This window comes from Zosterops lateralis (assembly GCF_965231275.1).
Source record: "Zosterops lateralis genome assembly, chromosome: 3".
NCBI classification, from domain to species: domain Eukaryota; kingdom Metazoa; phylum Chordata; class Aves; order Passeriformes; family Zosteropidae; genus Zosterops; species Zosterops lateralis.
Window position 1 is genome coordinate 111,915,747 of NC_139764.1, and position 17,039 is coordinate 111,932,785.

The 17,039-nt window shown below is 45.9% G+C and overlaps 1 protein-coding gene across 3 annotated transcripts in view; it reads left to right on the forward strand.

Moving 5' to 3' along the window:
- Positions 1–16,521, forward strand: part of KIF13B (kinesin family member 13B) — a 119,182-nt gene extending 102,661 nt beyond the window's left edge. For all 3 annotated transcript variants that reach the window (XM_083858067.1, XM_083858069.1, XM_083858068.1), the window contains 3 exons: positions 7,349–7,411; positions 8,870–9,851; positions 12,167–16,521. In XM_083858067.1, the coding sequence (XP_083714193.1) occupies positions 7,349–7,411; positions 8,870–9,851; positions 12,167–12,456 (1,335 nt within the window). In that variant the 3' untranslated portion in view covers positions 12,457–16,521. The remainder of the gene's footprint in view (positions 1–7,348; positions 7,412–8,869; positions 9,852–12,166) is intronic.
- The last annotated feature ends 518 nt before the right edge of the window (positions 16,522–17,039 follow it).

The window sequence follows — 17,039 nt, forward strand, 5'->3', positions numbered from 1 at the left end:
TGGTATGGATTACTATAGAAAGTCAACCAGATCATCATCTCAACTGATTTTGAATAGGAGGGGAAATTCTGTTAATGCTTTGATTTTTAAAAATAAAGAGGAGGAGTATGTGATGCTTCAGTGCTTGCACTGGGGAGCAGCTCAGGGTTTCCATGATCAGTGGATCTGTGTATTATAATGAAATGTTAGAATTATTCTCTGCTTTCAGGTTTTGCAATGGAACAAATCAGCTGTATGGGAAATGCATCTACCCTGGTTTGAGAAGTTTTACAAATTCCTTGCAGCTCAATCTGTAGGGAAATGGGGCTTCTTCACTGCTGTCAGCAATCCCAGGGAATCATGGAATATTCTGAGGTGGAGGAATCCACAGGGATCATTGATCCAAGCCCAACAATCCCACCCTGTCCCTGAGAGCATTGTCCAAACATTCCTGGAGTTTTGGGAGGTTTGGGAATGTCACCGTTCCCTGGGGAGCTGTTCCAGTGCCTGGCACCCTCTGAGGGAAGAACCTTTTCCTAATCCCAACCTAAGGAAAGGTGCAGAGAAGAGAGAGAAAAAAAACTGAAGGAATTGCCCCAGAATCAGCTCCAGCTTCTTCTGTGCAGCACAAAATATCAAGAGGTGCCTTTGCAGCAAGTCTGGCTTTTGGAGATCATAAATATCCCATCCCATAATCTCCCATGCTGCTGCTTTCTAATGGCCTGAGGATGCAAATGTGGGCAGAGGAGTTGAGCTGGAGGTGGTGATGGATGGCTGAGGTGATGCCTTGGGAAGGCTGACCTGGAACAGACACTTGACAGAGCAAAAAGAATAAAGTAGACATTTATTAAAAGGCCTTTAAGGATACACCTTGGGCAGGACAAGAGCCTGGCCAGGGCTACACCCAAGATGGACCCAAAATGGTCACAAAATGGCCAACCAGTCATGAGGTCTCATACTTTTATAAGTTTTGGTCCATTTGCACGTTGGGGTTTAATTGTCCAATTAAAACTTCAAGTTATCAAGTCTCATCCTTCTTGTTTTCTCTCTTCTGACCACTGTTGGTTTTGCTTTTGGGCTTGAAAACTTATAACCACTGTCCTTGGTCTCCATCAGGAAAAGGATTTGTTTTGTCTCCCTACTTTTTGAAGAGAGCTGACTGACGCTTAATGTGAGGCTCAGAACCGCACACCTGGGCAGCACAGAATCTTAAAATACATGAAAACTAAAACTTAAGGCATCAGAGGGACACAGGGGGCTTGAGGGAGTCACTCTCAGCCCAGCAGCTTCAGTGCCTCATCTCTCACCTACCAGGAATTCCTGGAGAAACTGTGCCATGGAGGGGACACAAAAATGATCTTTCTGAGCCTCAGGGAATATAGAACAGCACCTCTAGGTCTGTGGGAGAAGGAAATTTCAGTGCACAGTGGCAGGGGGCATAAATGAACGTGCAGGGTGGGAGAAGTGGGTGGTAGACTGAAAAACTCTTAAGGGAGAGGCAAAGCCTGAAGAACGTTTTTGGCTTTAATTGCAAAAGAATCTGACCCTTAACTAAGAGCTGCTGGAGTTCTGTTGCTGTAAAGAACAGTTTGAGAGAGCAAGGTTCAGGAATAGAAATGACAAAGAGGATGGAAGGATCTGAGTCATCCTTTCCTGGGCTGGAAGCTGAGATGGGGGGAGATTTTCAGTTTGGATTTTGGGAAAAGGTTGTTCCCCCAGAGGGTGTTTGGGCACTGCCCAGGGAATGGTGACATTCCCAAAGCTGCCAGAGCTCCAGGAGTGTTTGGACAACACTCTCAGGGATGCACAGGGTGGGATTTTTGGGGTGTCTGTGCAGGGCCAGGGGTTGGACTGGGTGATCCTTGTGGGTCCCTCCCAGCTCAGGATATTCCATGATTCCATGAAAAGCAGATTCCCAAAGGAGCAGGACTGAACCTTTTTCCAGGTTTGGAGTTGAAGTTCACCATGACTATTCCAAGTGGGTGTGGTACCAAATCTCTGATCCTGTCCTGGTAAAAAAGGAGATCAGTTCTGATCAGTCATTATACAAATACACTTTAAAAAATTTTTTGCAGCTTTTTATTTCAACCCTACCCATTCCTTAGAGTAGCATCAACATTAAAGCGAATGAGCCCGCACAAAATTACCTTTACAAAGTGATCTTCCCTTGTTTAGAGTGGTTTCAAATAAAAAAAAAAAAAAAAGAAAAATAAAGGCAGAGACATCCCAGTCAAGGTGGTGGCAGTGAACAAAATTGCTGTCTTTGACCTTCTGCTGCAAGTTTAGTAACTAATCTGGAGAATAATGAACCGCAATTAATGAAATCTGCTCTCGTATTCAAGTGTGTTTCTCAGACAGCACATAAAATAATTGAAAGAACTTCCTGCTCTCTAATTAGTTAGATTGAATTAATTTGGCATAATAGGATTCTTTATGTAACTCGCGGAACGGCTTCCGATGAAGCTGTTTATGTACCTAAAAGATTGGGTTCTGATGAAGCTGTTTATATACTTTAAAGTTAGAAAATGCCTATTTTTCTCCTTTATCTGGTGCCTTTAAATTAATTGCCATTAGTCTGTAAATAAATTTAAAAAAAAAAAAGCCAACAATTTAAACCTTTCTCAATAGCTGGAATTGGTTTTTATTTTCCCCAGCCAGTTCTGGAAAAAGCTGAGAACCAGAGAGTGCAAGATTTGGAGTCTTCTGACCCTCACTGCTGATGGGGAGAGAAGCTTAAAATCTTCATGTAAAATATGCAGGTGGAGGCAGAAGCAGAGTTTCATCTGTGCTTAATTATATTATGTTGGAATTGAATCACTCTCTTTGATTCACATGCTGAGGCTTTCCCAGTGTGCACCAAGCAGAATTCCTGTTCTTTTCCCTTGTGGCCCCGTGGCTCTGCAGGAACTGCCTGTGTAATCACATTTCAGGGCATCACTGGGTGCTGACATTAAAATGGACATGGTAAATTCCAGATTCTGATTTTTTTTTTGGCATTTCTGTAGCCAGTTTGTTGAGTGGAATTTGGTCACCTTCCTATCCAAGAATCTTTTTGGATGCTCAGATGTCTTTTTGTTAGCACATGGCTTGAGAGAGAGAGAGAGAGAGATCTTGAGTAACAAATTTATTAAAAAAAGAAGAAAATATAAACTCTTTGAATTTCTATATAATTCATCTTTGCTTTATGGTGCAGCCACATGGAGAGGACAGCTGTCACTTCTTTCCCTTCCACCTTCTGATGCAGACATAGAAATTAATCTTAAAAACTAATGAAATGCAGTTAATGAAAGGCTTTCTAAATAGACAAAACCCCTTTTTCTGGCAGACCATTAAAAAATAACAGTTTCATGGGTGGGCCTGGTGCACAGTATAATTGCTAGAACTGACATTCCTTAATCAAATGTAAATAATGTGGCCTCAGAGAACCTTCTTTAACATCTTGAAGGCTTTTTTTTATTTCAGAGTTTCAAGTGAAAAATCATTTGGATGCCACAATCAGCAGAGCTCCACAGCAGAGCTCGTGTGTCTCCTTGTGACTCAGTTGTTGGTGTTTTGATTTCTTTCTGAGCTCAGTTTTCCCTGTCATCCTCAAACACAAATAGTTTTTGATGAGAATGAGTGTGGCAAACTGGCTTTGGAAGTTTTAAACCACTCGAATTTCTTTATAAACTAACTTAAAAATGGATATGAATTACACTTTTAATCTGCCAGGACCTAGAAATGAAGTAATTTAGCTGCATAAGAAATGGTGTAGTTAATTTTGTATAAATTGTTCTAGAAATGGGGAGTCCTGAAGTCTTATTATGAGCTGAAACATTCCACATAGGGAATGTGGAATAAGAGGGGGTTGTTTGGGTTAATATTTAAATGCAGAGTGTATTTAGAGAAGAAAATGAGCAAACACCAAAAAAACCCAACAAATTAACTTGCACTGAATTTCAGATCTTCTCGTGGAAGGCAGGAGACTTTATATTTGAGTGATTAATGACTTTGCCCTCAATTTTGAAATAATTTTCAAGAGGAATATTGTTGGAGGGGTACCTTTTAAAAATGGATTTTTAAAAGGAATGGGAATTTGGAATTCTCCCTGCATTTCCATACACACCTCATTGAAGTATTTTATCCTGAGTGCTCCAAAATTATTTAAATCTCTGTTTAATGGATTTAAATCTCTGTCCTGATGCAGAAGTTCCCAGTAGCTGCTGTTAAATAGTGATGGGACTATAACACTGTCAGTGGGAGGGTCCTTGGGCTCAGCCACTCCTGTCTGGGGATGGAAAACCAAAGAGAAGAGCAGTGGAAGTTTGGGATAATGTCCCTTTAGGATTGTATCAACCATACCTGGCATTCACAGGGCAGTTCTTGGCTGCACTGCCCTGATTTGTTCTCTTAAATGCCACTGAACTTTCTGCATATTGGGTGTTAATACTAAGGGATTTTCTTCCAAGTGACACGAAATCAAAGGCTTTGCACTGGAGTCATCAGTCACTGCTGCCAGAGGCTTTTCACAGAGTGTTTAATGACACAGAAATACCAAATATGTTTTTGCTGAGCTCTTGGAAGAGGTGGCCATTATATACATGTGAAATATGTGGAATAAAAAGAATGTTCATTCAGGATTAATGTTGGTGCCTCTGTAGCTGGGGAGAGACACACAAATGTCTTTTCCTCTTCAAGCTCACCAGCGTGGCAGGTTGGGCTCACCTCAGAGAATGTGCAAAGTGAGCTCTGAGTGAGCAGAAAATGTGCACTTGTTGAGATCAAAGATTGATAGAATTACTATGGAATCAGAGAATGGTTTGGGTTGGAAAGGACCCTAAAGCTCGCCCAGTTCCACCCCCCTGCCATGGGCAGAGACACCTTCCACCATCCCAGGCTGTTCCAAGCCCCATCCAGCCTGGCCTTGGACACTTACAGGGATCCAGGTGCAGCCACAGCTTCTCTGGGCACCCTGTGCCAGGACCTCCTCACCCTCACAGGGAAGAATTTCTTCTCAGTACCCCACCCAGATCTTCACTTTTTTAGTTTGAAGCCATTTCCCCTTGTCCTGTCCCTCCATCCCTTGTCCCAAGTCGCTCTCCAGCTCTCCTGGAGCCCCTTTAGGCTCTGGATCCTCATCATCTCCCTGCACAAAACAGCAGCTCTTAGAAGACAATCAAAGATGCTTTAAAGTGAAAAGCTTTCATGTTCTCTCCCTCACCCCGTGTTTTGTCAGCTTGGTTGAAGAAAATTCTGCCAGAAATCATCCCTGCAAAAGGGTCGTGTCTTACCAGTGGATAAATAGATACATCGAGTTTAGCAGCCACTATCTGCAAACATTTAATGATAGAATTTGGCTCTGCATCCAGAAATATTTTTCATCCCAGATAGTCCCAACACTTTGTTTTCAGTGTGTTTCCCACCCTCCTCCCCAAGGAATTTGGCTGCATTTCATCCCACAGATCTGGTGTGGTGCCCCTGTGCCCCAGTGAGGGTGTTCCTGCCCATCTGCTTCCTGTCAGCAGCAAGTGCCACCTCTCAGAATTGCTTTTTTTCTCCCTGTTTTTTCTAAACTTTGCTTGGCAGAGTTACTGTAGTTTGGAGATGTGTCATCCTTTCAGGAGGAGAACTTGGTGAGGAGTGATTAAAGCCTAATGGTTTTCTTTCTTTTGCTATGTAATACCAACTGGATTTTTAGATTTTTTGTGGATTTACAGGCTGTAAGACTGGAGGGTTTGGAGAGATGAAAAACCCAAACAAACACTTTGTTTTAAAGGGAGAAAGGGGGATCCAAGGAACTGAGAAATAGCTTTAAATACTTTTCCTTATTCCAATTCTGAGTGCTTATTTCTGGACAATAAGGCTGGACAAGTTGTATAAAACCTCATCTTTGTAGGGTTTCTTCATTGGTTTATTCTGATCCAGCTGCTTCCTGGAGCCCCAGGAACTGACCCAGTGAGGATCTCAAAATGCACAAACTTGTGCACTCAAAACAGCCAGTTTGCTCTAAACCCCATTCCAGGGGTGGATTTTCATTTAGCAAATTTAGGAACAAGTGAAAAGCCCTTTCTCTCCTCCTTCTTTATACTGAACTGGAGCTTTAATGTCTTAAAAAAAAAAAAATATTTGGGTCCAAAGTCCTATTGGAGTTTTGTCCATTTTTTATCTTTTTATTTTCTACCTTGAACCACCTTGTTTTTTAATGCCCAGCAATGTCTGTATAAATAAAAACTGTTCTTCTCTCCCATCTTTATTCCTCTTGAGGGTAAGATCAGTCATATTCCTGCTTCCCTGGGCTTAGAAGGGATGCAGGAGAAGGTTCCTGACTCTTCAGCTGGAAGGTTTCAGTGTTTTAGACAGTGTTAAGTTGTGGCAATCACTTGTCTGGGAGCTGAGCACTGCCTGTGTGTTTGTACAGAAGGAATCCTCCAGCCCCTTGGAGAAAAAAAGAATAAAGGCAGGCAGCTCCCAGATTGTGTAATATATCTCTCTTAAGGAGCTCTTCCCCTCAAAGTCTGAACCTGCCCTTGCAGTGCATTATTTAACAGTGCTAAAGAGATTTTTTTTTTTTCTGCCTTTTTCTCCTCTCTCCTTCTCTTCATGCTGCCCTTTTCCTGAGGTTCTCCACTGATCTGGTGGTTCCTTCCCCTCCTGTGTGACAGCCCAAGCTGACAGCAGAACCTCAGATTTATATCAGGTGTCACAGTGTGCTGCTCAGGTCTCAGGAGAGGGATTATTTCAAATCTGCAACATAAAAAGCTGAATATGGAGCAAGTGAGGGCCATTTATTGTCAGTGCCTGTGCATCCAGCCTCGTGCAGCAGGCAGTGAGAATGTCCTCCTGGAAAAGGGTTCTGCCTTCCCTTTTTTGTGTTAAAGCCAATAATGCTGAGATCCAAGCTGAATTTAGAGACTGAGAAAGCTGAGAGTCCTGGAGATCAAACCAGAGATCCTTAAGGTTGGAAAAGGCCTCAAAGATGATCAAGTCCAGCAATCACTCAGCACCACCCCCGTGGTCAGGACCAGTCCATGTCCTCAAGTGCCACATCCAGGTGGTTTTTGGGACATTTCCAGGGATCCAGGGGCAGCCACAGCTTCTCTGGGCAGCCTGTGCCAGGGCCTCCCCACCCTCACAGGGAACAATTCTATCCTGATATCTAACCTAAATCTTTTTTTTTTTTTTCTTAAAACTATTCCCTCTGCCTGTGTAAAAAGCCTTTCTCCCTTCTTCTTTTTTTTTTACAAACTCCATTTCAAGTACTGAAAGTCTGGTTTAGTTTTCCATCCTTTGCTTAGGATCCCAAAATTTCAAATACAAGCTTTCACATTTACCAGTTTGGCCAGTACTTAATCCTTTCATTGAATAATTCTCTTCATTTCCCTCCCTCCAGGCTGTCCCAAGAATTATGGTTCAATCAGCCACTCTGGATGCCAGTGCTGCAAGGATAAAACAGGTGAGCCCATCCCAGGATAGTGAGGATACAATTTTTATATTCACCTGCCAGAGGTGGCCAAAGCATCAGCTGCTTCAAACCTGTTTGCACTTGTTGCTGCTGCCTCTCTGTGAGACTGTGAAATTCTGCTGGGTGTTTTAGGTCTTGGTAAAATCTCCTCTCCTATTCCTGGTTACACTTTGATATTTGAAAGTATTAGCAGTTAATTAGCTGAAATTTAGCTGGTTTGCTGCTTTAAAAGGAAAATTTCTAGGCTCTGACAGTGTCTGTAAGCAGGATAATTCTAAGTGTGGAGCTTAATTCCTCATTTTGCCATGATATAATGGAAAAACTCTTGTTAAACTGGAGAGAAAATAGAGCCTTGTGATCTCCCACTTTTCAGCAGAACTTCAGTCTCCTGAGCAGCACATCAGCTTCCTCCCACTGTGCTTTTATTGTCTTAAAAAACTGTTATCCAAAGGGAAAATGCAGTGAAAGAGCAAAACTCCTAAGTGCACATGGACACCACTCTTGCCATAGGAAAAAAAAAAATCTGTTTTTAATCTGCTGGAATATTTTAACTTCTTTTTTATTACATTTCACTTAGCAATAGCAAGCCTTTGGTTCTGAAATTCTGATAATCCAGTCAAATCCCTCTTTCTTCAAATGCTGCTTAAGTTTCCAGTGGAAAAGGCATTTTGGGAATAAGCTGAAAATCCTGTCGTTTGGGACACTCAACCACTAGATGGAAAAAAATCACAAAATTGTGAATAATAAACAAAAACGTTCACCTGACACAGGATTTGTTCAAATCTGCCCTTCTCCAACCTCTTTTTTTTTCCTCTCCCTTCCTATTAGCACTCTCCTCCCTCCCTCCTTCCCAAAGAGATTTAGAGACATCCTAATCTTTTAGAGTACATGTGCTGGCAAAAGATATTGATCTATCAGATTTAGTAAACTTTACAGCCAAGAAATACATCACTGAAATGGGCTGTTAATCTCATGAGGTGCAGTTAATTTCATCCCCTGGAAGTGCGAGGTGCTGGCGGCACCGAGGTGGGAATGGCATTTGGAAATGGGGACAGAAATGACACTTTGGGTGCAGGGGGATGATTTATCCACCCAGAGAGTTAAGCCAAATAACTGTGAGAGACTTATGGATCACGGCTGCTTCCCATTCCCATATAAATCCTGCTGTTCAAACAGCAAATGACCATTCCTGTAGCATAAATAATTTTTCAGTAAATATTGGGGAGTGTATTTCTTGGGGTTGACACTTCCCTTATTAATGGAAGGAGGGAGCTGACAATCCTCTCGCGTTGGCAGGGCTGACTTGGGATCAGCTTCCATCTTCTGGAGATGGCAGCTACACAGGGATTTAGATAAGCTCAAAGCCTTGGTGCTTCCCAGAGGTCTGGTATCTGTGCTTTTAGCCCAGATATTTTGGATGACAGAATTCCCTCTCCCCATGTGTTTCAGATGAGCCAAGAGGAAGCAGCAAAGCAGCCGCTGGAAACCGCGGCGCAGACGCCCGAGGCGGACAAGAGTCTGGAGAAGACACCCAAAGTGCCTTTGCAGCAGCCCACAGGGGAGACCCAGGCCCAGGACTGCCAGGAGGGACCTCCAAGCCCCCTGAGTGAAGCCTCCAGTGGGTATTTTTCCCACAGTGTCTCCACAGCCACCCTCTCCGAGGCCCTGGCGGCGGGAAGCGACGCTGTGGCTCAGCCGGGAGGTCTGACACCTGCAGGGAGTGACTCCCCTGCTCCTGCAGGGGCTCAGGTCCCTTCTGACGTGCAGGGACACTCAGACAGGGCTTCTGAGAGCTCTGTGGCCACAAAGAGGGAGAATCCCCCCACCTTCAGCCTCCCAAGTGCTGCCCCCAGACCGAGGGATGGCCCTGAAGTGAATGGGAAGTCTTGCACCTCTCCTTACCCCAGCGAGCAGGGAAACGATGCCTCTGCAGCCACTGATGCAAAACCTTTTCTCTCTACCTCCACTCCAAAGGAGTTGATATCCAAACAATCAGTGGAGTCAGCAGGACCAGCCAGGAAAAAGGAAACATCTTCTGGGGCTTTGGAACTGGGGTTTTCCAAAGCTCACCCCGACCTGCCCAGCGCCGCAGCCTCCCCCTTCAAAATCCAGAAGGTGAAGACATCGGAGCTGAGATCCTTCACGAGCATGCTGGGATCAGATCCCGCCAGTTCTCTGGGCACAGAAGAGCAGCAGGAAGGAGAAAAGGGCACCTCCAGTGCCCGTGGACTGAACCACAATGGGTCAGAGACGGCGGAGGAAAAACTGGAGGTGATTTCTGACTCTGAAGATGCCAACGAGATTCCCGAGTGGCTGAAGGAGGGAGAATATGTCACAGTTGGGGCGAATAAAACGGGCACCGTTAGGTACATCGGGCCCACAGACTTCCAGGAAGGAACGTGGGTTGGTGTGGAGCTGGATTTGCCCTCAGGTAAAAACATCCCTGTGTAAAACGTGTGGGAAAGCAGCTGGCACGTCCCAGCTGGCAGAGCTCATCCTAAAGCTGCTTTTTTGGGGGGTTTATTTGCCCATTGCAGGAGGCATTTTGAAAAGGGAAATGTGAAAGGTCTTCCCCTGCTGTCATCTTTTTCCAAACCTGCTCTCACTCCCAACCCCTTTGAGATCCCAAACCATTCTGTGATCCCTGACTGTTCCTTTTCAGTCATTTCTCCAGCTTCTTACACTGGAAGTAGGAATCAGGATTTCTTTTCCATGCAATTTGGTCAGCAGAAGCTGCAGGAGACAGGCCTTGTGTCCATAGGATTCTCTTCTGGGCTTCTGCTGTGAGGATAAGGGTGTTCAAAGCACAACAGGAATTGTGGGATTTGGCTCAAAGGGACATTCAGGCTAAATGAGTTGCAAAGTCTCTTAATAGGTATTAAGAGGTAATAGGATTTTATTTTAAAGTGAGCTTTAAAAGTGCACAAGACTATTTCTCTGTGTGTATATATATATATATATATATATTTATATACATACACATACACACCCCTGTATATGTGAAAAGCAGAGGGAAATAATCATCCACTGACCACCAGCTCATCCAGATAATTTGAGACTTCTTTCACCACCTCATTTGTCATCCCTGCCTGACTCTTACCTGTACAGCTGTGGAACTCCCAGAATTTGGGCTCTCCAGGATTTTTTTGGAAAGCAGGGTGCAATTCCTGTGCTGTTGATGTGGAAATAGGTGTCTCCAGCACAAGAGGAAAGGATGGCTGGGATTTGATCCCTGCTGGAGTCCAGGCTTCCCCAAGCCCTTTCCTCTCTAGGAGCAGGGAGGACTGAGGGAAGTCAGGGAGTTTCAGTGGAGAGAGGTACAGTGACAGTGAGAGAATTTGGGGTTACCCAGGGCACATAAAACTCCTTTTTAGCCAAGTGCAGCATTCCCAGGCTGGGTGGTGAATCAGCACATCCCAGGGAGCCTCTGCTCCTCCCTGCTGCACATTTCCCTGGGGTTGGAGCAGTTCATCCAGCAGAACACTGTCCAGGATCCAGAGCTCCCAAATCTCCCTGTGCCCCATCAGAGCTGAACTGGGCACTGACTTCCCAGCTGGTTTCAGAAAACTCTCTGGAGTTTTCCATCCTGGAAAGCAAACTGGAGCTCTTGATCCTTTTGCAAGCTGTAGTAGTTCCTCAGTCCTGGATTTGTGCCTCATTTAAAAAAAATAAATACATTTTTACAGATTCCTTTCAGTTTTGAAAAGTCACCTTTCCACTATCAGTCTGCTCCAGTGCTGATTTTTGCACATCCCAGTAAGCAGCATTTTCTGTGGAAAAGTCAGGAGATTCTTGGCCTGCTGAGGACTCAGCTGTTGATGTTGCTGGAATTTTTTTCCCCTCTTCTGTTTCCACAAGGATTAAGACCCTGATTTGTTGGAGCATATCTGGCTTCTGGCACATCTGGAGCTTCACTTGGGGAATGTGGTCACAAAGTGGGGTCTTTGTCACACTGTGAACAGGGATAGAACTCCAAGGACATGGAAATCCAAGTCCTGGCCACCACATTGGACTCAGTGTGCTGATGGTGGGAGGGAGAAGGAAACAATCCCAAAAACCAAAGGGGCAACTTTATGTCATTTAAAGAGTTGTTGGATCTTTCCACCTTCCCTTTATGCATGGGAGCAGTCCCTGAACAGTGATCCTGAGGATTTTAAATTATCTAAAACAAGAAATACAAAGATCTCAACAGCACCAGGGTAGAGGAATTATCCTTCCTGTTCTGTGGAAGGTCTATGACATGGCCAGAGTGACAATCCTCAACTTCAGACACCAGCTCAGAAAGCCAAAAGCTCATTTAAATGTCAGTTTTTCCTTCCTTCTTGGTACTTTGGTAATGGAACTGATTATTTACCACTTCTGGAGAAATTACAGAGCAAGTGGGAAGGAAGGACAAGGTGGAGTGTCCCATTCCCAGTCACTCTCCATTCCTCTCTGGGGTTCAGCAGGGAAATTCTAACTCCAGGCTGTATTTTTAGGGAGTAGTTGCTCTCCCTCTCAGCATTTTTTTCCGCTTGCCTCCTTCTCTGGGGTGCAGTAGCACCAATTTGCACAGAATAAAACCCATTTGGCAGGAAAAAAAAAATAAAAAATCCTTCCCTGTGAGGGTGGCACAGGGAGAAGCTGTGGCTGCCCAAGGCCGGGTCAGACAGGGCTCGGAACAACCCGGGGAAGGTGGAACGGGGTGGGATTTAACTCCCCTCCCATCCCAGAGCAATCTGTGACTCCCTAATTCTCTTGTCCCAGGTAAGAACGACGGCTCCATTGGAGGAAAACAGTATTTCAGGTGTAACCCGGGCTATGGATTGCTGGTGAAGCCGGGCAGGGTGAGGCGGGCGACGGGTCCCGTGCGGCGCCGCAGCTCCGGCCTGAGGCTGCAGGGAGCAGAGAACAGGAGGAGCGGGAACTTCTCTGGCTCAACCTCCAACCTGGCCTCCCTCACAGCCCTGGCCAAGTCAGAAGGAGGAGGAGGATCCACGCTGAGGTTGGAGAAAAGCCAGAAAAACGCTGAGAACAGGAAATCCTGGGCGAACTGAGAGATGCCAGCCCAGCAAACACCGTGGGACGTGGCCGGGGGGAGCCGGTGGCTTTGGGAAGGGGGAACTGACCATCCCAACTTCCAGTTGGTGGCAAACACTAATGAAGGGTTTGTTCTCTCTGCTCTGGGTGATTGACACGGTAATTCTTTGCCTCAGTCATGGTGGATTCTTCATTTCTTGACCCAAGTCTTGACACCTCCAGGGGCAACCGATGGCTGGGTTGGTGTAATGAGCTCCTTCTCTTCCTATTTTCAGAGGAAAATCGGTCAAACCATGGCACAGCTTCCCACAAAAGCCACAAAATCCTCCCCAGGCACCACCAGTGCTTCCCTCGAAGTGCAGGGCAATTCCTGAAGAACCCCCTCCAAAGTAAGAGCTCTGTTGAGAGCTGTGTCAGTGTGGTGTGATCCACTGTGAAAAGGCAAGGTGGAAATGATTCCAGGTGGGCAGAGAAGTGACAGTAGAACTTCATTTGGAGATAGAGAACCCTCAAAGTCCCATTATTTAAAGAAGTGGCAGGGGAGTTCTATCCCTGTTATGTCACTTCGGTTGTGTGGCTGGGACCGGTGCCTGTTGGGATCATTGCCTCCTTATCCCACTCTCCTGTGGAAAGCAGTGTGGTCTTCCCAGCTGGTTTGTTGGGAATGGGAGAAAGCCCATGGCTAAGTTTTGATTTTGGATCCATTTAATGTTTGCTCTCACCATGGCAGGATCCCCTCTCTCACTTGCCCCAGAGTGGCAGAACCTTCTTCTTGGTTCCTCACTGTGGGCTGAGAGGATTTTTGCAGAGGTGTCAACACTGAAGTGCTTCCCTGTTCCCACCCAGCCTTTGGAGACACTCAGAATTTTGCCAAGCAGGGGGTCTCTGCCCTCCTAACAGGATCAATCCAGTCTATTTATTTTTATTTATTCTTTTAAAACGTGAAATGTTTGCGCTTTACAATCATCCCCCACCCGGCGCTGCACGGAGGAGCTCCCCCAGCACCATCCAAAGAGGAGGTGCCTCTGTCGTCCCCAAAACCAGCCTCTCTTTTGGAAAGGGGAAGGTTTGGGTTGGCTTTTATAAAACTTGATTTTATTTGTGGCTGGTTTTTAGCTGCCTGTGGCACAGGGGACATATCCCTGTCCGTGTGTCCGTGCACGGATCGGCCGACGCTTGTTTTCTTATCAAATCCTGAAAAGCCACAGATTTTTCTATCCTGTGCTGTTTATATCTTGTTTAGTCATCACGAGGGGATTGGACAGCCTGAGCAATAGATGTTTTAGCTACGTGGGGACTATTTAGGATGCTGAATTAATGATTAAATTTTAATATCTCTCCAGTCGCTGCCCGTGGGTATCCAAGTGCCTTAAACATCTGGTTCTGAGGTCCAAGGGAAAGCTCCATTGGCATCAAAGGAGATAGGGATGCTTAGTGAAGGAGATAATTATGCTGATTTACTGTAATTAATATCATTTATGCAGAAGGAATAAAATTAAAATAGAAACTAATCTGTAGCAGAAATAAGTGGGCTGGGTTCCGATGCAGCCTGCCTAGAACTGCCAGGGGTTGTGTATCCTTCCAGCTTGGTGTAAGTAGTTTTCAGTGTTTCCTAAATTTTCCTCAAGAAATCTTAATATAAAATGTACAGAGCAGCTTTCTAAGGATATTTTTAGTGTACAGTTTCCCCTCTTTTCCCTTTGCACGAAGCTCCTGTCCATCCAAGCCACGATGGGGGAGGAATTTGGTATTAAAGAATTCAGATGCTGAAATCCCAGGTTTTAAAATTAAAACCGGTTTTACGAACACAACCCATACAGTGAAACTCTTCCTTTTTGGAGTCTGAGGAGTCTTGCCAATGAAAGACCACCCACTGATGAATTTGATGCCTCTTACACTGCCTTGTTGGTTCTCTGAACTCCACCCTGACCGTGTTTTTAATTGCACTTTGTTCTGATGTGCTGCCGGAAGAGGCCGATGTGAAACAGCCCCTCCCCAGAGTTGTGTGTTTTTAGTCTCAGCATTTCAGATACTTGGATTTAGGGATGTCTTTAAAACTCCTCCACGTTTGCTCAGTGGCCCCTTTGGGGCCGATGCAAAAGGAGGAACCTCCAAGTCCTTTTGAATCCTCTTTTCTTGTGCTGGGTCTGGGAATCCAGGATTTCCCCGGGGCCCATGGAAAGGTGTCCAGGCTGCAGGAGAGAAGGGGAGGAGCTGGGTTTGATGGTTCTCGGTTTCTGCTGCTGGTTCTAAACTCCTCTGGCCTGTTTGGTCTCCAGCTCTGGCCGTGGTTTGGTGTTTGCAGGCCAGGGACACGTGGCTGGAGGCTGATCCCACTGAGCCAGGCTGGATTCCCTCTCCTCCCACCCTCAGCTGGGTTGCAGAACCACAGAGAGGGGTGTGAAGGGTGATGTGGGCAGCCCACACCTGCTGCCTCCTCTGGGATAACTTGTCCTGGAAGCAAATTCTGTTCAGTAGGGCTGGGATGATCCCAGGAATCTGGTGGAAAGAGCACAAGGAGCCCACGGTGCCTTTGTGAAGAGAGGACCTTGCTCAGAGCTCTCTTGGTTTTCACCATTTCCTCTGACTTTGGAAACAAAACTGCTCCTCAAATTGCACCCTAAAATCACCCTGATGCAGCACAAGCTCCAGAAAGCCAAACCCATCAAATTTGGCCATGAGGGTGTTCCTGGAGGATTCTCCTGCTCCCTCACAGCTTTCCTGGGCACGTGAGGTCTTTTCTAAAGGTGTTTTTCAAATTTTTGGCACAGTGAGTGCACATTCCTCTACTCAGACCCATCTGTTACTTTGCCCCAGCTAAGCCAACTAACCAGAAAAGAGGTAAAAACCATCATGGAGGTAATAATACCTATTTTTTACTGATAATATTAGGAAAAAAAAACTATTCTCAGCCTAAAGGAGTAGGTGCTCTTAACTGGAACCACCCAGCACTGAGGCTGGTGTGCAAATAGCTATGCAGATTTTTCCAAGATTTTCATGCACTTTATACAGGGAAGAAGAATATTTAATGCAGGAGGGTGTCATTTGTACCGAGTGTCTCATCTCTGGTGTCTCTCGGGGGTTCAGTCCTGCTGTGGTTGTGTCCCTGAATCGTGGGTGAGTCTCAGATTGTTGGAAAATGGTGTTGGTGGGTTGGAAAGGCTCCATCCCCTCTCTGTGTTTGCAGGGCTGGAGGGTCCTTCCTCCCCTTGGTGTCTGTGACACCAAGCCAGCCAAGAGGAGGCTGTTCAGAGGGACTTTTGGGGTTTTCTCAAGCCAAGCCACACCCTTTTCCCATGTTAGGTTCAGCTCTTGAGGCGTTTTGATCTCCATGTCCAAAATCCAGCCTGTTCACCCCGAGGCTTTGGCCCTTTTGCTGTTCCATTGGGTTGTTGAGTTGAGGAAAAACGAACAGAAGCAAATTCCGTGTGATGACACCACCCGGGTCCTTGGACAGAGGGGTTTGTCCATGGCTGGGGTGGAATGTTCACCACCCCTGTGCTCTCCTAAAAAGGCAGAACCTCCTCATTCCTCCCCACAGTGGTGGAACCCCACCCAAGCAGGCCCTGGGTGTTATCCAGCCCTATCCTTACCCTGTGGAGCTGCAGGAGTCACATCCATGGCAATGCTCCTGTTGTCTCTCCATCGGTTCCTCCTGTTCTTTGCACAAGATTTTGTTTTCCCAGTGCCTTATCCCGGGGCCAGGCAGGGGCTGGGCAGCCTCGGGGTGCCTGGATTTTAGGGAATGAGGGACAGTGTGGGCTGGTCACACTTCACAACACCTCGAGTGGGGTCACGATCAAGTGTCTTGTTCCTCCATCTCCCGTATCCATCTTTGGTTTCTGCCCCCTCCACCCTTCCCAAACCACCATCCCGTTGGGTTTCCTGGGAGCCGGTCCCAGCTCGTGTGTCCCTGCCGGGGGTCAGACACTGCAGGGGCCCCGTGTACTTTAAATGAGCTGAAATCCAAAGAGACTTTGTAATGAGCTGTAAAGTTTTTAATTATTTCTGTACCATACTAAATGACTGTAATATTGTATCATACGTGCGATGCCGCCTGCAGGACCTGAATAAACATCTTCTTTAGAGCTGTGACGTCCGTGCTTTGTCGTTCCAGCTAGTGGCACCAAAATGTTTAGAATCTAAATAGTTCAGGTTGGAAAAGCTTCCCAAAATTGATTCCAGCACTGCCAAGGCCACTCACTGACCCGTGTCCCCAAGAGCCACATCCACACAGCTTCTAAATCCCTCTGGGGATGGTGATTCCAGCATTCCCTGGGCAGCCTGTGGCAGCCTGACCACCTTTTTAGGGAAGAACTTTTTTCTAATATCCACAGTGGGATGTTGATCCCAAGGATTTCTCTGCCTTGCTGCAGGTTGGTCTGTAGGGAGGAACTGCCACAACCAGCCCTGCCCCAAAAAGGGCCTCGGGGTGATGAGACCCCCCCCCCCTCCCCTCAACATCTCATGATGTCCTTGAAACCCCCTGCCTGGGCCACACCATTTCCTTTCTCTTTTGCAGTTTCACGCTGGAAACAACAGGCAGGGTTTGACTGGGATTATTTTGTGTAGTTTTTCAGTTTATCTTGGCTTTTTTCTA